Genomic DNA, 24,599 nt, shown 5'->3' with positions numbered 1-24,599 from the left:
GTAAAACTATGTCTTACCTTTAATGGTATAAATATCATTTGTATATTTTTCTCTTCCTTTTGGTTTTACAGTACAGTTATTTAATTTTGTGATCACAATGATTTAACAGGAAATGAAGGAGACCAGGAAAAATGAGTTAATAGTGAGTTGTAATATGCTGCCATGAAAGCATTCTACTTCAAAATGCATGTGCATTCTAGTTGTTTATATGAATTGCTTTAAATAGGTTATTTACTATTTTACTGATTATTCTCCTTTATTAAATACCCTCAAGTGCTGTCCTTTTTAATCTTATATGTAACCCCTAACATGGCTAAAGAATGATATGTGTGGGAGTAGGTAGGATATAGAGGTCTAAAAATAGTTTGGCACTTTAAATCTTAATGGTGTTCAAAGTAATTTAACTACTTTAGACGTAATTAATAGATATATTTCCTTTTTTACAGACAGTTCAGGTATGTTTTTTCACTTGCATTCCAGCTCAATAAAAGTTGCTTTTTCCTTTTATATTGCATCTGTCTTAGGATTCCTTCTTGTTCTTCAGTCTTACAAAATTGAATAGTCATGTTGATAACTTACAGAATATTTACACTATTTAATTTTTGTAAGCCACAATCATCATAACAACATCTGTTATGGTACAGAATAGTATATTTTATGGTTTTACTGACAAAATGAAAATTTTCTTTAGAACATAAACCTGGATGAGCTCTTAACAAAGCTCTGGACATAATTCTCCTTTTCGAATTTCTCTTAGATATTTGACAAAGAATGTAACTTATTAACCAGTATACTACAACATGACTGTAGGGAAGTACTTTGCCTTCCAGAAAGTGATCATCAGTATTGTTGTTACCACTGTTTCCTTGATTAGCAGTCAAGTCCAACAGATCTTTCATTTTCTGTACTTTATCAGTCATTGTTAATTTTAACCAAAACTTCTACTACTAGTAATTTGTGTCTTGATGTATTGCAAATCAGGATAATATTTCTTACCATTTTGGGATTGTGTAGGTGTATATTTGGGGAGGTGAAAGCCTTACATCAGAATCTTTAAATTCTTCCATTATTGTCTTAAAAAGCTTGTCATAAAATTTCATTTCTCTTTAATGCAAATACAATGAAGTTACCCACTCTTAAGATCCCCAAGAAATTTGACCTGCTCTCCTTTCCCTGACATATATTTTTACCTTCACCTCTCATAATACATTGTTTATATTTTTCTCATACTTTGAACATAAATTCTCCCTACACAGTAATCAGTAAGTTCCTAGTGAGCAGGGACTGTATTTACTTATCTTTGTGTACACTGCAGTACCTAGCATAGTACTTTGAATATAAAAGGTGCTTAATAGATGTCAGTTGAATTGATGTTTTATAATGTGGGGAAAAAAGCAATATTCCACTAAAATTTTCCATGCTTTTTCAAATTTTGTCTGTTCATTCTCTATTTAATATAGGCACTACTTTCCTAAATTAGTCTTCAAACCCCAGAAGACTTTTAGAAACCTCATAAACTTCATCATAAAGTTGACTCTTCTACTGATTGTCTAGACACTGAGGTAGAGAGCACATAAGATTTAACATTATACTGACCTCAGGCAGCTGTGCCTTTAGGCACATAATCTTGATGTAATGGGGAAAACAGGATTTTGTATCCAAGATCTTCTTGGTTTTTTTTAAGCCAGTTCGTATTAGTTATTAGTTATGTGACCATCAGAAAGTTGTTCCTTTGAGCTGTTGTGTCCTTTTCTCTGAAATCAGACATAAAGGTTCCTTCCTTACAAATCTGAAGTGAAGATCAAATAATACAGCATAATGAGAGCTGTCACTCATTTAAGTATTCATGTCCTTCTCCATTGTTGTAGTTGGTGCATCTCTCCCTTGTGGCCATCCCTGATCTCTGCAGTCAGTAGCTCTGCTCTCTGCCAGCCTCTTCTGCAGAGCAGTTTTTGCGGTCTCCTACATCACTGACTAGTAGGCTTTTTCTTATTTCTTGACTCTATCGATTTTACATTTTGTCTCTTGTTACTCATTTTTTTTTGTAATGGGGTTTGGTTTTTAGTGTTATTAACCTTCTAGAAGAATATGCCTTTCCTTTTGCTATTCATTACATGAATATAATAAATATGTAAATATATAAAACAAAATAAATAGATATTTCATATATATAGTCCTTTGTTTTATTAGTAATAGTCTTTGAATCTGTGTCTCTTTACTTCTATTATCACACATTCAACTTAACTGTCATGTATTGTTTCCAAGCAAAGCATCACTCGTAGGTGGACAGTGCAAACATGAATAAGACATGTTCACTACCTTCCAGGAATCTATCAACCCGAGGGTGGTAGACATATACCTAATGTTAGCATAAGGAAGATGGGTGATATAAGTGCCATATTAGAGGTGCAAATATAAAAATAAGGGAAGATAGCCTAGAACGGCCTGCAATAGAAAAATAATGTAATACCCAGATGTAATTTTAAATTTTCTAGTAGCTACATTAAAAACAAAAAGAATAGGTATAATGAATTTTAAGAATATATTTTATTTAGCTTAATATATCCATATTATTTAAATATGCAATCAGAAAAATTACTAAGATATTTAATACATTACATTTTTATTTCGTAATATGAGTCTTCAGATGTCAGTGTGTATGTTATACTTGCAAGTTAGAGTGATCATTATCAGCCTAGTTCTCCTGGGACTTTTCTGATATTAGCAGCAAGAATCTCTGATACTAGAAACCCCTTCAGTCATGGGCAAATTGGGATGGTTTGTCACCCTATTTAGAATGTATCTCAATTGGACTTCACTTACAAATGCTTGATTTGCAATTGGATTTGATTAAATGTACAGGTGAAAAGTAGGTTCTTTTACTCAAGATCCTCTAGACATACTGAAAAGTTTCCCAATACCTAATTATCAATTTTTTAATTTCAATTAACATTAAATAAAATTTAACATTTAGTTTCTCAGTCACAGTAGCCATATTTCAAGTACTGGTAGCCCTTTGTTGCTAGTAGTTAACTTTTCTGGACAGCACAAGTTTAGAGTACTTAAAAAGTATGAGGACTTAGTTTACTAAATAAGAATTTAAACAATGATAGAGTATGACCACTGATAAATCCAATATTGGTTACTGTCACTAGCAGAAGTCAGAAATAAATTGTTTATACTCTGTATATTATGTATTTTTGTTGTTCCTTCAAGTATTTTGGGGGTTCTCTAATAAAGTTAAGTTAATTAGAAACAAATTTTTTCATCTCAAGGTTTGCTTTTCAGTTTTTTTAGATGGTTTCAGCATAGCAAATTTGGTCCCACTGCTAAATTTTGCTTGATAATCCATCCTGTGTATTTTGAGATCTTTTTACTCTGGTGGGAACCAAACTACTTCTGGTCCTGTGTAATCTCTGGGTGTTGTTCAATCTGATCCCTCTGATGGTCTTTCCCTGGACTCTGGAAAATTTTCCTTATACACATGTGCAATCAGAATTCATCTGGGAACCCTCTGCAGATCTCTGGAGTACTCTTTATGTAGTGCTTTCTTCTCCAGTAGTCTGCCCCATGAATTCTAGCCATCTTGTCTTCTCAACTGAGAGAGACTGCCAGTCTCTGTTTGGATGCCTCTCCCCTCACTGCACCCTGAAAACTCTAGCAATGAGTTGAGTTACTCATTTCTGTCCTGAGACATCACTGTTATGCACTCTCTAACCACCATCATTTCATATAGTATCCTTTCTTTTTTTTAGTCATTTGAGATAGGAAGATAAACCTTGTCTATGCTACTCCATTAATGGCTAGAAATGAAAGTGAGTCCGCAGCATTTCTTTTAATCACATAGTGTATATAACATATTGTTGAAAAATCATACTATTTTTCTTCATGCCTTCTTTAAGACTTGTCCATAAAGTTCAAATATTATTATAGCCTTTAAAAAAATCACAAGTTGGCCACTAATGGAGAAAAACAACTTATTATCCAAATGTTTGAAACAGTTGAGTGGGGCATATGTGTCTGTGTGTATTTGATTTATGTACATATCATGTAATTGATGTAAACATTTTAAAATTAATAACCAACAAATTAATTTTTTACAGACTGAGAGTAATCATGACACAGCTCTAACGCTTGCCTGTGCTGGTGGTCATGAGGAACTGGTACAAACACTGCTAGAGAGAGGAGCTAGTATTGAGCACCGAGACAAGAAAGGTAGGGCCTCCTTCTATTAATTTTTTTCCCCTGGAATATTTATGTTCTGTGTAGAAATGTGACTTCCAGCCATGTTTTGATGGTTAGATATAATGCAAGTCAGTAGTGTTCCTTTGTTTAGCATGTAGTGAGAAGTTCTTTATTTTTTCCAGGTTTTACTCCACTTATCTTGGCTGCTACAGCTGGTCATGTTGGTGTCGTAGAAATACTGTTAGACAATGGTGCAGACATTGAAGCCCAGTCAGAAAGAACCAAGGACACACCTTTATCTTTGGCTTGCTCTGGGGGAAGGCAGGAGGTAATGTTTTTCCCAGTGTTATTTTTTTCTTCCATCTGTTTAGCAAATATGCTTTAACATATCTGATTTTATAGGCATGACGGATTGACATTTAGATTTGACACAGAGGTAACTGAAATTATTATTAGCAAAAGGACAAGTATTGATGTTAGCATAAGGTAATCTTGTTAGAAAAATCATTTTTGTTATTCCTTTTATCTAAAAGTAGTACCTGCCATGGCAACTGCTCTGTGGGTTCCATAGGAATCCTTAATTGCTTGAGAGACTCTCTGTAAAATAAAATAGCCTTGCATTCATACTAAGCAAATGCCTTAGACATCCCAAATCAAATCAGTAAGCTCCTGATAAGCAGGGCCTATTATCCATCTCTTCCTATCCCATAGTACCTAGCATGAAAGGTGCTTAGGCTCTAGAGAGCCTCTGTTTCTCTCTACATGTAAGATTAGCATGGAATTAAGAGTGTATGATTTCTAGTGTTCTGAGGACTCTTGTCTTGTAATTTTTTCCCACCATTCCTCACCGCTGGAGAAAAGGTTCTCAGATAAGATTATATGAACATTTAGTTTTTTAAGGAAGATAGAACAGCTTCTGTGATCAGGTGTAGGACCAGAAATTATAGTTTTATACACCCCCCTTTGTGTGTCTTCTTCTGGAATTTAATAATCAGCTGGATAACCTAATTTTTAAAAATCCAATCCTATATACAATGGATATAGGCTTTTGAGTAGCCAGTCATGCTGTCTCTATGGATTGACAAGTTCTCAATTAAGGAGTCATTGAATCTTAGATTTAGGAAGCCTCCTAAGTGATCCAGGTAAGTTTACTACTCATCTTAAAAATCTTTTTTTTCTTCATTGTCCTAATTATTATTAAGTTCTCCTATTTATCCAGCCTGAAGTGTGCCTTCTCTGAGTTTCCCCACTATTCCTAATTCTGTTCTTTGAACCGATGGAAAGAGGTTTATACCCTCTTGTACCTTCATACATTTGTCTATCTATTCAGCAGCCACCTATTCTGTATGTGAAACTTGTCCTGATCTTTTGACTGTTACCTTGAGAATATCTTTTCCAAACCCTTAACCTGGCTGTTCTACCCACTGTCAGTATCCCTCCTGAAATATCATATCTAAAGTACTCTGATTAGGGAACTGGTTGAACTATTGCCTCCCTATTTGTATATTTTAAACTGACCTCCCCACCCCTTTGCCATCAGGTATTGAACTCTAATCAGTAAATCCACTATGGTTTTTAATAAACTAATAAATAAAAATTTAAGAGACTAATTCCTGCATAGAAAGAATGGGAAATCTAATGAAATGGTTCATGTGTAGAACGATAGGGGTTATGATCCTTTATTTTGTGGATTAAAAAGAATTGGAATCTAGTGATAATATAGGTATAATTATTTTTTGGTGCAGTTTTTCCTGTGGCAAATTTGATAATTTTTGCTTTACATTTGGAGTAGATATTGTATGTGTGGATAGTTAGGTGCACTTGTTACTAGAGATGTTCTGTGTAAGAGACAACAAAATTTTCACTTGTGAAATTTTCAATCATTGTATAGTTTGAAATACTTGCTTCATATAACAAATGTTTGAATCAAAATCAGTTGATTTCCTGCTTTTCAAAGCAATGTTAAAGCCTAGATCATATGTAATCTTTATATATTCTTATTAGGATATAACCAGGTGAGTTATAGAAGTTATATAATAGTGTATAGGTTATACAAGACTTTTAGAATAATAATTTTGTTTATAATAGTCTTTTGCTTTGATTTGGTGTCATTAGAACAGTTAAGTACTTTCGAATGATTAGTAAAGCATTGGAAAAGTTATTTTTACTATAAAATCACATTCTGATTTCTTTCATATTGAATGTTTGTTACTTTTTGGGAAACCATTCTCTCTGAGAGAGAGAACGTCAATTATCCTTGGATTTCTGTTTTATTGCTTGAGAGACTCTTTGTAAAATAAAATAGTCTAATGCCAATTTTTTGGTCTTATTTTTATTACCTTGTCACATGACTAAAAAAATGATGGACAGAGAGTTATATCTAAAATGGTTCACAGCTTTATTCAAATGAGTAAAGTTTTAACTTATATGTAAGACAATGCACCATCCATTACCATTTATTTGGTAATTCCCAGTATTTTAGGATATGTTATTAATAGTAAAGCCAAGGAAGAGCTATGATCTGAGCAATCCTTAATTTCTTAACTCTTATACCACATTTATAAAAAGGAGAAATTATTAGTACCTGAGTCAAAGATTTGTGCATTAAATGGCATAATGGACAAAAGATTTATGAATAGTCAATAGTCACTTACAATTTTTAACTATCAGGGAATTCAAATTAAACCCCAATGGGGTACTATCACATACTCTCTAGAATGGCCAAAATTATAAAGAATGACAATACCAAATGTTACCAAGGATATAGAGCAACCAGAACTCACTCACTGCTGATAGGAGTAAAAATAGTACAGCCAGTTTAGGAAGAGGTCTGGTGATTGCTTATAAAACTAAACATACACCCAAAAATTCTACTAGGTGGAACTCATGAGCAGTGAAAATACATTTCCACAAGAATGGTCATAGCAACTATATTCAAAATTTCTAAAAACTAGAAACAAAGCAAAGGTGTTCATCAGTAGGAGAATAAACTATAGCATATCCTATAATGGAATGCTATACAATACACACAAATGACTCTCAAACATTATGTGATTAATTTATATGCACATCTAAGATAGATGAAGCTAATAATCTGTGGGTGGGATTGGCTGGGAAGAGGCATGAGTAAATAACAGATTTAAATTATATTAGATTTATACATTTGTCAATAGTCAGCAGATGTATACTCAAGTTTTTAACATTTATTGCAGATTACAGATTTCACCTAAAAATACTGAAAACAAGTAATAGTCTACTTAAATACATGCTGATGTATTTAAGGTAACTGCAGATGTCTACAATTTACCAAGTGAAGTGCATCAAAAAATGATGGACAAATACATGTAATAGAGTGTGTTAGAATATTAATAGTACACTCTAGATAGTGAGTATATGTAAATTTTTACAATTTTTCTATGTTTGAAAATTTTCATAATTAAATGTTGGGGAAAAAATAAGCATTAGCTTTATTCCCATTTTTTTTTTTTTTTGTGAGGTCATCTCTCATATTTATTGATCAAATGGTTGTTAACGACAATAAAATTCTGTATAGGGGAGTCAATGCTCAATGCACAATCATTAATCCACTCCAAGCCTAATTTTTGTCAGTCTCCAATCTTCTGAGGCATAACAAACAAGTTCTTACATGTAGGACAAATTCTTACATAATGAATAAGTTACATAGTGAACAGTACAAGGGCAGTCATCACAGAAACTTTCGGTTTTGCTCATGCATTATGAACTCTAAACAGTCAGTTCAAATATGAATACTCATTTGGTTTTTATACTTGATTTATATGTGGATATCATATTTCTCTCTCTATTATTATTATTTTTAATAAAATGCTGAAGTGGTAGGTAGATACAAGATAAAGGTAGAAAACATAGTTTAGTGTTGTAAGAGAGCAAATGTAGATGATCAGGTGTGTGCCTGTAGACTATGTGTTAATCCAAGCTAGACCAGGGCAATAAAACATCCACGTATGCAGAAGATTTCTCTCAGAACAGGGGGGGTGAGGTTCTAAGCCTCACCTCTGTTGATCCCCAATTTCTCACCTGATGGCCCCCCTGCGACTGTGCCTGTCTTAGGTTGTTCCTCCCTTGAGGAATCTTACCCGTCTCTGGCTAACCAGTCATCTTCCGGGGCCATACAGGGAAATGTGAAGTTGGTAAGTGAGAGAGAAGCCTTATTGTTTGAAAAGGTTAGCTTTTTACTTCTTTGCATATTTATGCCCTGTGGCTTCTATGCCCAGCATTTGTCTTGAGGTATCTTTACCACTTGGAAGAATTATGATACTCGGTAAATTTGATATGAGGCACGAATTCTATTTAAGGGTTGTAATTAGGAAGGAAGAAGAAAAGCTATAGAAGTAGCAGGCAGAAGAAAACATGGGAAGATTGATTATTTCTTTGACATATCTTCTTGTAGAGTACTTCAGCATATATAGGTTTTAAGCTACTACTTAAATTGCGCACACACATTAACATAATAGGAGTATAGTTACATAACCAAAGCATATCTGTAATTACCAGCCATCTCCAGTGAAACCAAGAAAACCAGTTAGGCACCTTAGGCATTTGTGAAAACTTATCTATGATATGGTGGATATTGTCCAACTGAACTTGAACAGTCTGAGAGAAATCAGACAAATTAAAACAACCCATTCCTGGGGACTGTTCACATGCCATATGTTCTTTTAACAGTAAATAGTCTGTAGTTGTAAGACTTTGGAGCGCTACAATTTTCACTTCTCCAAATTCTTGGTTGAGTTCCAACAGTATAGATCCAGTCAAATTTGTTGTTTTACTGTATGCACAGGCCAGCTTAGATATCTCCTTCCTCATTCCCATGGCAAGTCCAGGAACTGGTGGGATGAGTGCATCTACAGCTGTAGCAGTGCATGGATCTTTGTTGGGGTTTTTTGATGATCATCTTCTGGCATGAGTCTTCCAGAGAGTGCAGATGTTGGAAGTTCTTTTTCATATCGTATCTTAGTTCATTTTCGGGGTAGCCCAATTAGGCTTTGATCCTCTGTATAAACACAAACAGACCCTTTGCCTACACTTTTATATGCCCTTTATACCCTTGTGTAGAACTCGTTGGAGGTTACCACACAGGAACTGCCCTTTTTTTTTTTTTTTTTGCTTTGTTTTTGGTATCACTGATCTACACTTACATGACGAATATTATGTTTAATAGGCTCTCCCCTATACCAGGTCTCCCCTATAAACCCCTTTACAGTCACTGTCCATCAGCATAGCAAAATGTTGTAGAATCACTACTTGCCTTCTCTGTGTTGTACAGCCCTCCCTTTTCTCCTACCCCCCCATGCATGTTAATCTTAATACCCCCCTACTTCTCCCACCCTTATCCCTCCCTACCCACCCATCCTCCCCAGTGCCTTTCCCTTTGGTACCTGTTAGTCCATTCTTGAGTTCTGTGATTCTGCTGCTGTTTTGTTCCTTCAGTTTTTCCTCTGTTCTTATATTCCACAGATAAGTGAAATCATTTGGTATTTCTCTTTCTCCGCTTGGCTTGTTTCACTGAGCATAATACCCTCCAGCTCCATCCATGTTGCTGCAAATGATTGGATTTGCCCTTTTCTTACGGCTGAGTAGTATTCCATTGTGTATATGTACCACATCTTCTTTATCCATTCATCTATTGATGGACATTTAGGTTGCTTCCAATTTTTGGCTATTGTAAATAGTGCTGCAATAAACATAGGGGTGGCATCTGTCTTTCTCAAACTTGATTGCTGCGTTCTTAGGGTAAATTCCTAGGAGTGGAATTCCTGGGTCAAATGGTAAGTCTGTTTTGAGCATTTTGATATACCTCCATACTGCTTTCCACAATGGTTGAACTAACTTACATTCCCACCAGCAGTGTAGAAGGGTTCCCCTTTCTCCACAGCCTCGCCAACATTTGTTGTTGTTTGTCTTTTGGATGGCAGCCATCCTTACTGGTGTGAGGTGATACCTCATTGTAGTTATAATTTGCATTTCTCTGATAATTAGCGATGTGGAGCATCTTTTCACGTGTCTTGGCCATCTGTATTTCTTTTTTGGAGAACTGTCTGTTCAGTTCCTCTGCCCATTTTTTAATTGGGTTATTTGTTTTTTGTTTGTTCAGGAGTGTGAGCTCTTTATATATTCTGGACGTCAAGCCTTTATCGGATGTGTCATTTTCAAATATATTCTCCCATACTGTAGGGATCCTTCTTGTTCTATTGATGGTGTCTTTTGCTGTACAGAAGCTTTTCAGCTTAATATAGTCCCACTTACTCATTTTTGCTGTTGTTTTCCTTGCCCAGGGAGATATGTTCAAGAAGAGGTCACTCATGTTTATGTCTAAGAGGTTTTTGCCTATGTTTTCTTCCAAGAGTTTAATGGTTTCATGGCTTACATTCAGGTCTTTGATCCATTTTGAGTTTACTTTTGTATATGGGGTTAGACAATGGTCCAGTTTCATCCTCCTACATGTAGCTGTCCAGTTTTGCCAGCACCACCTGTTGAAGAGACTGTCATTTCGCCATTGTATGTCCATGGCTCCTTTATCAAATATTAATTGACCATATATGTCTGGGTTAATGTCTGGATTCTCTAGTCTGTTCCATTGGTCTGTGGCTCTGCTCTTGTGCCAGTACCAAATTGTCTTGATTACTATGGCTTTATAGTAGAGCTTGAAGTTGGGGAGTGAGATCCCCCCTACTTTATTCTTCTTTCTCAGGATTGCTTTGGCTATTCGGGGTCTTTGGTGTTTCCATATGAATTTTTGAATTATTTGTTCCAGTTCATTGAAGAATGTTGCTGGTAGTTTCATAGGGATTGCATCAAATCTGTATATTGCTTTGGGCAGGATGGCCATTTTGACGATATTAATTCTTCCTAGCCACGAGCATGGGATGAGTTTCCATCTGTTAGTGTCCCCTTTAATTTCTCTTAAGAGTGACTTGTAGTTTTCAGAGTATAAGTCTTTCACTTCTTTGGTTAGGTTTATTCCTAGGTATTTAATTTTTTTTGATGTAATTGTGAATGGAGTTGTTTTCCTAATTTCTCTTTCAGTTGGTTCATTGTAAGTGTATAGGAAAGCCACAGATTTCTGTGTGTTGATTTTGTATCCTGCAACTTTGCTGTATTCCGATATCAGTTCTAGTAGTTTTGGGGTGGAGTCTTTAGGGTTTTTTATGTATAGTATCATGTCATCTGCAAATAGTGACAGTTTAACTTCTTCTTTACCAATCTGGATTCCTTGTATTTCTTTATTTTGTCTGATTGCCGTGGCTAGGACCTCCAGTACTATGTTAAATAACAGTGGAGAGAGTGGGCATCCCTGTCTAGTTCCCGATCTCAGAGGAAATGCTTTCAGCTTCTCACTGTTCAATATAATGTTGGCTGTGGGTTTATCATAGATGGCCTTTATTATGTTGAGGTACTTGCCCTCTATTCCCATTTTGCTGAGAGTTTTTAACATGAATGGATGTTGAACTTTGTCAAATGCTTTTTCAGCATCTATGGAGATGATCATGTGGTTTTTGTCTTTCTTTTTTGTCGATGTGGTGGATGATGTTGATGGACTTTCGAATGTTGTACCATCCTTGCATCCCTGGGATGAATCCCACTTGGTCATGGTGTATGATCCTTTTGATGTATTTTTGAATTCGGTTTGCTAATATTTTGTTGAGTATTTTTGCATCTACGTTCATCAGGGATATTGGTTTGTAGTTTTCTTTTTTGGTTGGGTCTTTGCCTGGTTTTGGTATTAGGGTGATGTTAGCTTCATAGAATGAGTTTGGGAGTATCCCCTCCTCCTCTATTTTTTGGAAAACTGTAAGGAGAATGGGTATTATGTCTTCCCTGTATGTCTGATAAAATTCCGAGGTAAATCCATCTGGCCCGGGGGTTTTGTTCTTTGGTAGTTTTTTGATTACCGCTTCAATTTCGTTGCTGGTAATTGGTCTGTTTAGATTTTCTGTTTCTTCCTGGGTCATTCTTGGAAGGTTATATTTTTCTAGGAAGTTGTCCATTTCTCCTAGGTTTCCCAGCTTGTTAGCATATAGGTTTTCATAGTATTCTCCAACAATTGTTTGCATTTCCGTGGGGTCCGTCGTGATTTTTCCTTTCTCGTTTCTGATACTGTTGATTTGTGTTGACTCTCTTTTCTTCTTAATAAGTCTGGGTAGAGGCTTATCTATTTTGTTTATTTTCTGGAAGAACCAGCTCTTGGTTTCATTGATTTTTGCTATTGTTTTATTCTTCTCAATTTTATTTATTTCTTCTCTGATCTTTATTATGTCCCTCCTTCTGCTGACCTTAGGCCTCATCTGTTCTTCTTTTTCCAATTTCGATAATTGTGACATTAGACCATTCATTTGGGATTGCTCTTCCTTTTTAAAATATGCTTGAATTGCTATATACTTTCCTCTTAAGACTGCTTTTGCTGTGTCCCACAGAAGTTGGGGCTTAGTGTTGTTGTTGTCATTTGTTTCCATATATTGCTGGATCTCCATTTTGATTTGGTCATTGATCCATTGATTATTTAGGAGCGTGTTGTTAAGCCTCCATGTGTTTGTGTGCCTCTTTGCTTTCTTTGTGCAGTTTATTTCTAGTTTTATGCCTTTGTGGTCTGAAAAGTTGGTTGGTAGGATTTCAATCTTTTGGAATTTTCTGAGGCTCTTTTTGTGGCCTAGTATGTGGTCTATTCTGGAGAATGTTCCATGTGCACTTGAGAAGAATGTATATCCCGCTGCTTTTGGATGTAGAGTTCTATAGATGTCTATTAGGTCCATCTGCTCTACTGTGTTGTTCAGTGCTTCCGTGTCCTTACTTATTTTCTGCCCGGTGGATCTATCCTTTGGGGTGAGTGGTGTGTTGAAGTCTCCTAGAATGAATGCATTGCAGTCTATATCCCCCTTTAGTTCTGTTAGTATTTGTTTCACATATGCTGGTGCTCCTGTGTTGGGTGCATATATATTTAGAATGGTTATATCCTCTTGTTTGACTGAGCCCTTTATCATTATGTAGTGTCCTTCTTTATCTCTTGTTACTTTCTTTGTTTTGAAGTCTATTTTGTCTGATATTAGTACTGCAACCCCTGCTTTCTTCTCACTGTTGTTTGCTTGAAATATGTTTTTCCATCCCTTGACTTTTAGTCTGTACATGTCTTTGGGTTTGAGGTGAGTTTCTTATAAGCAGCATATAGATGGGTCTTGCTTTTTTATCCATTCTGTTACTCTGTGTCTTTTGATTGGTGCATTCAACCCATTAACATTTAGGGTGACTATTGAAAGATATGTACTTATTGCCATTGCAGGCTTTAAATTCGTGGTTACCAAAGGTTCAAGGTTAGCCTCTTTAGTATCTTTAGTATCTTACTGCCTAACTTAGCTCGCTTATTGAGCTGTTATATACACTGTCTGGAGATTCTTTTCTTCTCTCCCTTCTTGTTCCTCCTCCTCGATTCTTCATATGTTGGGTGTTTTGTGCTGTGCTCTTTCTAGGAGTGCTCCCATCTAGAGCAGTCCCTGTAAGATGTTCTGTAGAGGTGGTTTGTGGGAAGCAAATTCCCTCAGCTTTTGTTTGTCTGGGAATTGTTTAATCCCACCGTCATATTTGAATGATAGTCGTGCTGGATACAGTATCCTTGGTTCAAGTCCCTTCTGTTTCATTGTATTAAATATATCATGCCATTCTCTTCTGGCCTGTAGGGTTTCTGTTGAGAAATCTGACGTTAGCCTGATGGGTTTCCCTTTATAGGTGACCTTTTTCTCTCTAGCTGCCTTTAACACTCTTTCCTTGTCCTTGATCTTTGCCATTTTAATTATTATGTGTCTTGGTGTTGCCCTTCTTGGATCCTTTCTGTTGGGGGTTCTGTGTATTTCCGTGGTCTGTTCGATTACTTCCTCCCCCAGTGTGGGGAAGTTTTCAGCAATTATTTCTTCTAAGATACTTTCCATCTCTTTTCCTCTCTTTTCTTCTTCTGGGACCCCTATAATACGGATATTGTTCCTTTTGGATTGGTCACACAGTTCTCTTAATATTGTTTCATTCCTGGAGATCCTTTTGTCTCTCTCTATGTCAGCTTCTATGCGTTCCTGTTCTCTGATTTCAATTCCATCAATGGCCTCTTGCATTCTATCCATTCTGCTTATAAACCCTTCCAGAGTTTGTTTCATTTCTGCGATCTCCTTTCTGGCATCTGTGATCTCCTTCCGGACTTCATCCCATTTCTCTTGCGTATTTCTCTGCATCTCTGTCAGCATGTTTATGATTCTTATTTTGAATTCTTTGTCAGGAAGACTGGTTAGGTCTGTCTCCTTCTCTGGTGTTGTCTCTGTGATCTTTGTCTGCCTGTAGCTTTTCCTTTTCATGGTGATAGGAATAGTCTGCAGAACTGGGACGAGTGACGGCTGGAAGGACTTCCTTTCTTGTTGGTTTGTGGCCCTCCTCTCCTGGGAGAACAGCGACCTCTAGTGGCTTGTGCTGCGCAGCTGCACGCAGACAGGGTTTCTGCTTCCTGCCCGGCTGCTATGGAGTTAATCTCCGCTGTTGCTGTGGGCGTGGCCTAGCTCCGGCAGCTACTCCAAAGTGGTGGAGTTGCGTTGGAGCAGGAGCTGCTGGGAGGCTATTTATCTCCGTAAGGGGCCTCCCTGCTCCCTGCAGCCCAGGGGTTAGGGTGCCCAGAGTCCCGGATTCCCTACCTCTGGATTAAGTGACCCGCCCTGCCCCTTTAAGACTTCCAAAAAGCACCCGCCAAAACAAAACAACCACCACCAAAAAAAAAAAAAATAAAGAAAAAAAATTTTTTTTAATTAAAAAAAAAAAAAAAAGAAGAAAAAAGTTTTTAATTAAAAAAAAAAAAAAAAGGTGGTCGTTCGTTTTTCTTTATTCTCCAGTGCCAGCCTCAGGCCTCTGCTCACCGGTCTTTCTGCCCTGTTTCCCTAGTATTGGGGTCCCTATCCCTTTAAGACTTCCAAAAAGCGCTCGCCAAAACAAAACAGCAAAAAAGCAAAAAAAAATATTGGTCGCGCGCTTTTCTTATGTCCTCTGTCACCCAGCCTCCAGTGCCTTCTCACTGTTCTTGCTGCCCTGTTTTCCTAGTATCGAGCACCCTGCACTCTGGCCCGGATGGCTGGGGCTGGGTGTTCGGCAGTCCTGGGCTCAGTCTCCCTCCCACTCTGCCTGCTCTTCTCCCGCAGGGAGCTGGGGGGAGGGGCGCTCAGCTCCCGCGGGGCGGGGGCTTGTATCTTACCCCCTTCGCGAGGCGCTGGGTTCTCTCAGGTGCGGATGTGGTCTGGATATTGTCCTGTGTCCTCTGGTTTTTATTCTAGGAAGGGTTGTCTTTGTTATATTTTCATAGATATATGTTGTTTTGGGAGGAGATTTCCGCTGCTCTACTCACGCCGCAATCTTCCGCCCCTCTCCCCTATTCCCATTTTTTTAACATTTAATTACTGATTCTAAGTTTTAAAAAATGTTTTAAAGACATTCACATGGATAAATGAAAAAATCTTACTCTATTTTACTACTGTGTGGTGGAATAACACAGAAATACTAATTTCCAAAATAGCATTGCACAACACAGGAGATCCAAATCTTTCATGAACATACCGTGCCATATCAATAGATGCCAAAGTGGATTTTACTTGAAACTATCTCTTGGTTGGCTCTTAGAACTCTTGGTATCATTTGAGGCTGATTTTGTGCAAAGCATGAAAGAAGGACTTTCCCCCTTGTTCTGTTATTTAATAACAAGAAAAAAAGAGAAATCAGAAATAGACATCTTACCAATGGTCTTGCCTTAAGAAGAAAACACATTTTTTCCTTTTCTCTTCTCAGGTGGTGGAGCTGTTGTTAGCTCGAGGGGCAAATAAAGAGCACAGGAATGTTTCTGATTACACACCTCTAAGCCTGGCTGCCTCTGGTGGCTATGTGAATATTATCAAAATACTACTAAACGCTGGAGCTGAGATTAATTCCAGGCAAGTTTTATTCTCTCTACAAGCTCCTTAAGAGTGCAGTGTTAAAGATATTTGTACAACACTCATTTTTTTAATGCCATATTTAGGAAATGCCTCATTACAAATTTACAATCCAAATTGTTGGAGGTTTTTAAGGTTAACTTTATTTAAGTCTTCAAACTGTTGACACTGAACTTGAAAATATATGTTTCTCTATTTCTTATGGTTCTAAAAGTAAACACATTTTTATTATGAGTTTTTATTAAGCAAGCAACTACATAATTTAGGATAGGATCTTAATATCTATCTTATTAGTCACTTAATAATTTTAATAATTACATTTCAGCCTATGTCATTATGTTGAATGAGATGCAGAAAGTATTGGGTGGCAAAAAATTTGTAGTGGTATCTTGATAGTATCTTACAGACTTACCTAGGGCTTAAAAAAGTGATTACTTTAAATAATCTTGCAAATAAAACATCTTACATAAATCTTAATATAATTCTATATTATCGTGCAATTTTTCTGGACATTTAAAATAGTATTTTTCCTTTTATTTTTCCTTTTGTTCTCCCCATACCTCCATCCCCAGAACTGGTAGCAAATTGGGCATTTCTCCTCTGATGTTAGCAGCTATGAATGGGCACACAGCTGCTGTTAAGCTCCTGTTAGACATGGGCTCTGACATAAATGCTCAAATAGAAACCAATCGGAACACTGCCCTTACCTTAGCCTGCTTCCAAGGAAGAACTGAAGTGGTTAGTCTTCTACTTGATAGAAAAGCAAATGTAGAGCACAGAGCTAAGGTAAGAAAAAGTCTGAAATTTACACATGGATTTATTGCTTTGATATTTAAAGTGTACATTAGCAATATGCTAATTATAAATTTAGTATTTTCTAGTAACATTTACCTCTTAGATACATATTTAATCAGAAGTCATTCAGTATGATTGAATCAAACATTAACTCTTGGAGATACCTCAACAATACATTTTGAAGGTAATAATGATATTAGGGTTACCAGCTGGAAATATGCACTGTGATGAAAGAGAAAAGAAGGAACATTTATCAAGTGCCAGTTACATGCCAAGTGCTTGCATCTTACACAAATTTTTTCCCAACAAATTACAGCTAGTTTAGAATCATCTTCAGTAGATCACACTATAATTCAGGCCAGTAGTGTCGGTGCTGAAAGTTAGTTGTGAATTTTTGTAATAACCATACCATATTGCTCCTGCTGATTGTTGTTCTCAAACATTTCAGCTCTTCTGGTCTTTTATGTGCTGTTTTTTATTTTTCACTAAACCTAGACTGGCCTCACACCACTGATGGAAGCTGCCTCTGGTGGGTATGCTGAGGTGGGCCGAGTTCTTTTGGATAAAGGTGCTGATGTTAATGCTCCCCCAGTGCCATCTTCGAGAGATACAGCTTTAACCATAGCAGCAGATAAAGGGCACTATAAGTTCTGTGAGCTTCTCATTGGCAGGTATGATGTTACCATATCCCACATGTGTGAACACAGTGTTGCTATTGATAATTATTCTCTCTGTGCAAATTGGACTATTAAAAAATCAAATGAGATTACTTGTGTAACCTATAAGTGCATGTTTAAATTTTTTAAACTTACCCCTGTTATTTTCCACCCATTCAGGGCTATGCTACATTGTCAGAAATACTTTTCTTCCTTTCTTGTGCATATATGCTTTCAAAATACTAGAATAAGCTAAACTTTGTAATATCCAACTATTGTCATCCATATTCATAGCTCCCATGCAGTTTGACTCTTACAAAGAATATTACTCCAAGTCTTGAAAGTCTGATAATCTTAGCCTTCATTTTTTATTTTCTTGTTCTTTATCAGACAGGATCCATGGTAGTTTCTGCTTTCAGTCACTTAGAAGTTGCCTGACAGTCTTGCAAAGATACTTGACTGCTAACTGAATTTCCTATTTTAACAGTCTTAAAGACCTTTTTAGGGTATATTACACAGTAATGTTTAGTAGTAGCTACCATCAGCCACTCTTAGTCACCATGAGTCCTAACTACCATGGTGCCCACTGAGTGCTAAACCTGCATGTTGATTTTAGACTCATTCTTCTCTGAAGCCACACAGTAGATGCATAAGTGTAAATAATCTGAAATAGGCAGTTGCCTCATAGGATACTATTTGTGTCTCTTGGCTACTGTTTATTCTGTTGATTATGATATTAATATAACAGATGTACTTTTATTTTTCACAAAATTAAGTCACATTTTTCAGAATTTTTCAGTTTCAAGTTTTGAAACTCAGAACTATGCAGTCATTATTTTTAAAATAAAAGCACTTATACTATTTTTTAACCCAATGGCTTAAATTGAGTGGAAAATTTTTGTAAAGTAAATTGAGAGAAAAATGTATTTTAGTCCTTGAATATTATAAACAATGCCTGTCTTTTACAGAATATTTTCACAGTTAATAGTTGATTTTTGTCATGTATGTTGTTTATTTAGAGGAGCTCACATTGATGTACGTAACAAGAAGGGGAACACTCCATTGTGGCTCGCAGCCAATGGTGGGCACCTCGATGTGGTTCAGTTGCTGGTACAAGCGGGTGCAGATGTGGATGCAGCAGATAACCGCAAGATAACTCCGCTTATGGCAGCTTTTAGAAAGGTGAGTCTTTCATCCTCACTTATTTGGATATGTTTCACCTAGGTTAGGAAGTGCATAGTTGAGTGATCACTAAAGACTCATTTTAGGATTTTACAGCAGTGATGAAAACTGTAAAATAATGAGCAAGTAACGATTCTCATGGTGACGTTGAAAGGTAGATACAGATATCCCAGAGAGCCATTATATTATCCAGATTGGACATGCAAGCTAAGGAAACTTTAAAAAGTTATTCTAAGTAATATTTTCAAAATCTAGAAGCAGTCTTAGTCTCTCACAAAATGTAAATCTAAGAGTAACTAATTACTTGTTTATGAGTGTTTTCTTATAGTAGCACAGCAGAAAAAAATTCAACTTAAAATTGATCTTATTTTTAAACATTGGTTTTTATTAGGAAAAGAATTAATGAAATAATGAAAACCCAACTGTCAGTATTTGCAACTACTAACAATTGTACTATATTCAGAAGTAGAAATAAAGTTTGTGAAAGTGAGAGAAAACTTTCTGTAGTGCATAGCAGAGAGCTGTGTATAAGTTATTTGACTTAAGGGTTTGATCTCTTAAATGCAGTTTTAATTTCTTATTGGGAAAACCAGACTACTATTTGGGTTTTGTCATTCTGAGAGATGTAGATAAAATCCCTTGAAGATTCCAAACTGTTTTGTCGTATTGAAAAATGTTAATACGTAAATTGGAACAATATCCTCTTTTCCTTTTTCTCTTACTGTTCTCTGTGAATCCTGTTTTTTATACCACCTCTTCCATGGGTGTTCTAGACCACCTAGACACTGACTCTGTATTTTTTTTCTTCACCAGTCAGTTACTTTCTCAGTGTCTACCTTCCTCTTCTCCAAGCAAGCTAGCATATCATTATCAAGTTAATATTCCTGATCACCCTCTGTGTTAGTATCCTCTTCAAAAATCTTTTCCTGTCTCCCAGTCTCTGTATCCTTTGAAATCCAATCTTAAGTTTGTTATTCAAAGCACAACAAACTAGTGCTCTTAGAGCTCATTGCCTATTATGAGTCCCTAATGTGGAGAGTCTTCTAGCTTGGTCTTTTCTTTGTCACTGTGTCTATGTCACCTTTGTTCTCATCTCAAGAATGCCAGTGTCCTTGCTTATTTTTCCAAAATTACTCATTCTTTGAGTATAATTTGAATCTACCCTGATACAAAACCTTTTCCCATCATTTTTGGGCTTACATTGAGATATCTAAAGTCCTAAAGGTAGTAGAAGCTCTACCTCTGTTACTATCTTTATTATCTATTTATTTATATATATATATATATATTTTGTTACTACTCTAATGTTTAATGTGCGTATATCCTATCTTTCCAAATAAACTTAGCTCCTTAAGAACAATACTTATCTTTTATACTCTTTTGTATGTATTCCATTATCTATTTTTTTAGTACCTAGCACGTGCAATTGTAACGGTTGGGATATCACATTGTACAGAGTTTAGCAGTCACTCTTTTTTTTAAGGTGTAATTTAATAAGGGAAATAAGGTCCACACATTCATGTAATTCCGAATTGTCCCATATAAATAGTTTAAATACTGTAGTAGTGGTGTTGAGACATTAAGAATGATGCAAATGGCATTTGAACTATTCATTAAAAAATAGGGATAGTTTTTAAAAGATGCAGATGAAAAGGAATAAATAGAGGCAGTAGAGGAAATATATTAAACAGCTGTTTATCCAGCCTGGCTATAATTAGCCAGGTGTTGCATCAGAGCACAATAGTGTGGATTGCACAAAATGGAGAGCCTCTTAAAAGTTGGTGTAAAGATTTTGAACTAAACTTAATGAACTGTTAGAGTGAGTAGTATATTCATAGGTAATGCTTTAGGGAAGTATATTTTATTTCTTTCATACTACCTAATACAGTGCTGTGCATTCAATTTTTATATGAAATAAAGAACAAAATTATTATTTCTACTCTTTTAATGCTCAGAACCAAAACAGGATGCTCATATCTAGTGAATTAGCTAGGAAAAGAAAGATGAGTATTTTTTATTTCTTTCAGACATACCCCCGATTTCTTCATGCTGATTTTTTTTTTTTGTAAATTCATAATGGTTTAAATTTGAGTTCAGATTATTCTGTCCTTTTTTGGAGGGTGGGATGAAAATTAACAATGTAGATTCACTTTTTAGAACCAACACCTGTCTCCTTTTCATTTACAGTGCAAATAGTACCCAATTAAGTCTTAGATTCCTTTGACATCAGTGTCATGAATTTAGTTAAGATAGACTGTAGATTTACTGAATCCTGTTAGAGCCTTTTTTCAATCTGACATCGATATCTATTTTTTAGGGTCATGTGAAGGTGGTGCGCTACTTAGTCAAAGAAGTCAATCAGTTTCCATCAGATTCTGAATGTATGAGATACATAGCAACCATCACTGATAAGGTAATATGATTGATCAAATTTATCTCACTGTGTGAGCTAGGGATCCCATTTGGTTTTATATATATATCCCACATGGTGTATGGCAATTTTCATTTATCTAGTATTTGGGAATGAAGTATACTATTTAACAGGTTCTTCAGATTATTTACTTACCTAATGAAGCAAGAAAACATTTTCTGTTGTAGAATTACTTTTTAAATTTTGCTTGAGCTAATTTAGTTTTACATAAACACTAAACAATCTAAAGCAGATACTGTTATTCATTGGGGCTATAATCTATATATATGTTTATTCAGGTTGATACCTATTCTGAGAGTGGTAAGCCCAATAGATTTTTTTCCATACCTAAACAAAAATGAACACAGTGCTTCTAATCATGGGCAAGAAAATGTTAACATTATATAAAAAAAGTTGAAGTAACTGTCAGCTTAAGAATGAATTGGCTAGGATTTTTGCAAAAAAAGTAGGGAGGATAAAATAAATTCTATTAGAGATCTAATTGAGATCGTCCCTGGTGGCATTTTGATTTAGAGTTTATACTAATAGTTTAATAATATCCTAAGACATGCCTCTGAAAATCCAAAGAGGTCAACAAACCTAAGAATTTATATTATATTTCCTCAGCAATTATTACGTGACAATGAGTAGCTTTTTGCCATGGATTTTATTAATAGCTAATTTACGGTCTTTCTTACCTCTAAATTCCTCTATGACAGTAGATACCACTATTTCTTGAAAATAATACCACTAGGGTTTTTTGGGGGGAAGGAGATAAAAAATGAGGCTTTTGTCTTAATAGGGAAATACCACTTTCCTGTTAAAAAGTTATGTTCTGAGAATGAAATCACTGAGATAAGTAGTGTATAGGTACCTGTATCTATGATATCTTCATGAATGGTTCTTGCTCATGAAGTTGTAGCAACAATTCTTTAAATATTTGAGAACAATTCTTGACAACTAAGTATTTTTAAATGTCTTAAACATGTTTTCTTTGTGGGCAGTTAGCTCATTAACTAGCAAACATAAGTGTTATCACAACTGTTTGCTGTGTATGATTTCTTCTATTCAAATTACAGGAGTGAATAATTTTAGTTTCCAAAGTACCAGTCAGTGGATATTATTGTGAAGAAAACAGTAGAGTCTTGTGCTTGTGTATTTTTAAAAACATACTATTTAAACTAGATTTTTATTTGCACCCTATTTTGCCTTGCCATTGATCTTTATTGCTTATGTTCATTCAGGTACCTTAATTAATATGTTCATGTTTTCAGGAATCTCTCTAAATGTGCATTGTTTTTTGAGGCTGGAAACATCTTAATTTTTCATTTTAGGAGATGCTGAAGAAGTGTCATCTTTGTATGGAATCAATAGTACAAGCCAAAGATAGACAGGCTGCTGAAGCAAACAAAAATGCCAGCATTTTATTAGAAGAGTTAGACTTGGAAAAGGTAATGATAACCTTTACATATGAAAAGTACCTACATTATTTCCTTCCTGGTTTTTTACCCCAAATCTGTAATCTGTTGTTTTTGTTTCATTTTTGTTTCTGCATTAAATTGTGTATATGGTTCCCTCTCCAAGTTTGGCTCAAGTAGTAGAGAGAATTCTGAGTATTTTAAATATCATTAAAATAATTTTCTTCTTAATCAAATTTAAAAAATTTTAATGTAGGGATTGTGCTGATCTGGAAGTCAGAAAACCTAGTCTCTAAAGGTCAATTTTAGTTTATCCAGCTAATGATCTCTTAATCCCCATCCAAGTCCACATACTTCATTGATCCTAGGCCTTGTAATTTGTTGCCAACAGATTTATCAGATATATCAAATGCACTACTACCAAGGCATCACCAACTAGTGAAATACAACTTGGTGGAATGTTCAATGAGTACATTTTTTAAATGGATGATTTATTCTTTACTTTTCTTTCTTAGGCAGACAGACTACAGCATCATTCCCATCTATTCCCATGGGAGTAAAATACTCCAAACAACATGTTGTTTGTACAGTCCCATAAATCCTTTACTCCCCTTTCCTGTCAATAATTCTGTGCTCTTGAATGTAATAGAAATAGTAATCATAGCAGGAAGAGAACTGGTTAGCATTGAATATTGTAGAATATATATTCTGCCATATTTTGTCTTTTTTAAAAAAGGGTTAAAATGCTGTAAAATTTACCAGGTGCTGTTTAAATTTATAAAGGATATGCAGTGATACAACCTCTTTTTTATTTGGGTCAGGTCCATTCTTTTTTTTTTTAATTATACTTGCTGACTTTGTTAAGCTATGTATTTCACCTTGCATAAAGAAAATATAAAGTATTCTAAACATTCTAATTCAAAAATGAAAATACAGTATTTTCTGGAAAATTTATTTCATATCAGAGGTTCTTCATTTTTCCTTTTTCCTTTTTTATTAAGGTATGATTGATATACACTCTTATGAAGGTTTCACATGAAAAAACAATGTGGTTACTACATTTACCCATATTATCTAGTCCCCACCCATACCCCAATGCAGTCATTGTCTAGTAGAATGCAACAGATCCACTATGTGCCTTCTCTATGCTACACTATTCTCCTGGTGATCCCCCACACCATGTGTACTAAACATAATACCCTTTAATCCCCTTCTCCCTCCCTCCCCACTCGCCCTCCCACACCCCACCCCTTTGGTAACCACTAGTTCATTCTTGGCGTCTCTGAGTCTGCTGCCATTTTGTTCCTTCAGTTTTGCTTCATTGTTATACTCCACAAATGAGGGAAATCATTTGGCATTTGTCTTTCTCCGCCTGGTTTATTTCACTGAGCATAATGTCTTCCAGCTCCATCCATGTTGTTGCAAATGGTAGGATTTGTTTGTTTCTTATTCCATTTTGTGTATGCACCACATCTTCTTTATCCATTCATCTACTACTGGACACTTAGGTTGCTTACATACCTTGGCTATTGTAAAAGTACTGCGATAAACATAGAGGTGCATATGTATTTTTGAATCTGAGAAGTTGTATTCTTTGGGTAAATTCCAAGGAGTGGGATTCCGGGGTCAAATGGTATTTCTATTTTTAGTTTTTTGAAGAACCTCCATATTGCTTTCCACAATGGTTGAACGAGCTTACATTCCACCAGCAGTGTAGGAGGGTTCCCCTTTCTCCGCATCCTCGCCAGCATTTGTTGTTCTTAGTTTTTTCGATGCTGGCCATCCTTACTGGTGTGAGATGATATCTCAATCTCATTGTGGTTTTAATTTGAATTTCCCTGATGATTAGTGATGTGGAGCATCTTTTCATGTGTGTGTGTTGGTCATCTGAATTTCTTTGGAGAACTGTCTCTTCATGTCCTCTGCCTATTTGTTAATCAGGTTATTTGCTTTTTGGGTGTTGAGGCATGTA

At 35.7% G+C, this 24,599-nt stretch overlaps 1 protein-coding gene across 6 annotated transcripts in view; it reads left to right on the top strand.

Annotated features, from left to right (window-relative positions):
• Nucleotides 1-24,599, top strand: part of ANKRD17 (ankyrin repeat domain 17) — a 171,411-nt gene that overhangs the window by 113,352 nt on the left and 33,460 nt on the right. For 5 of the 6 annotated variants that reach the window (XM_036927555.2, XM_036927554.2, XM_036927560.2 and 2 more), the window contains 8 exons: nt 4,104-4,215; nt 4,368-4,513; nt 16,024-16,166; nt 16,739-16,952; nt 17,457-17,632; nt 18,637-18,799; nt 21,117-21,212; nt 22,544-22,660. In XM_036927555.2, coding sequence (XP_036783450.1) covers nt 4,104-4,215; nt 4,368-4,513; nt 16,024-16,166; nt 16,739-16,952; nt 17,457-17,632; nt 18,637-18,799; nt 21,117-21,212; nt 22,544-22,660 — 1,167 coding nt within the window. The remainder of the gene's footprint in view (nt 1-4,103; nt 4,216-4,367; nt 4,514-16,023; nt 16,167-16,738; nt 16,953-17,456; nt 17,633-18,636; nt 18,800-21,116; nt 21,213-22,543; nt 22,661-24,599) is intronic. The other variant, XM_036927556.2, reaches the window with a different exon arrangement.

This window comes from Manis pentadactyla, chromosome 5 (genome assembly GCF_030020395.1).
Source record: "Manis pentadactyla isolate mManPen7 chromosome 5, mManPen7.hap1, whole genome shotgun sequence".
In the NCBI taxonomy this organism is placed as follows: domain Eukaryota; kingdom Metazoa; phylum Chordata; class Mammalia; order Pholidota; family Manidae; genus Manis; species Manis pentadactyla.
This window is presented reverse-complemented; position numbering and strand designations above follow the sequence as displayed.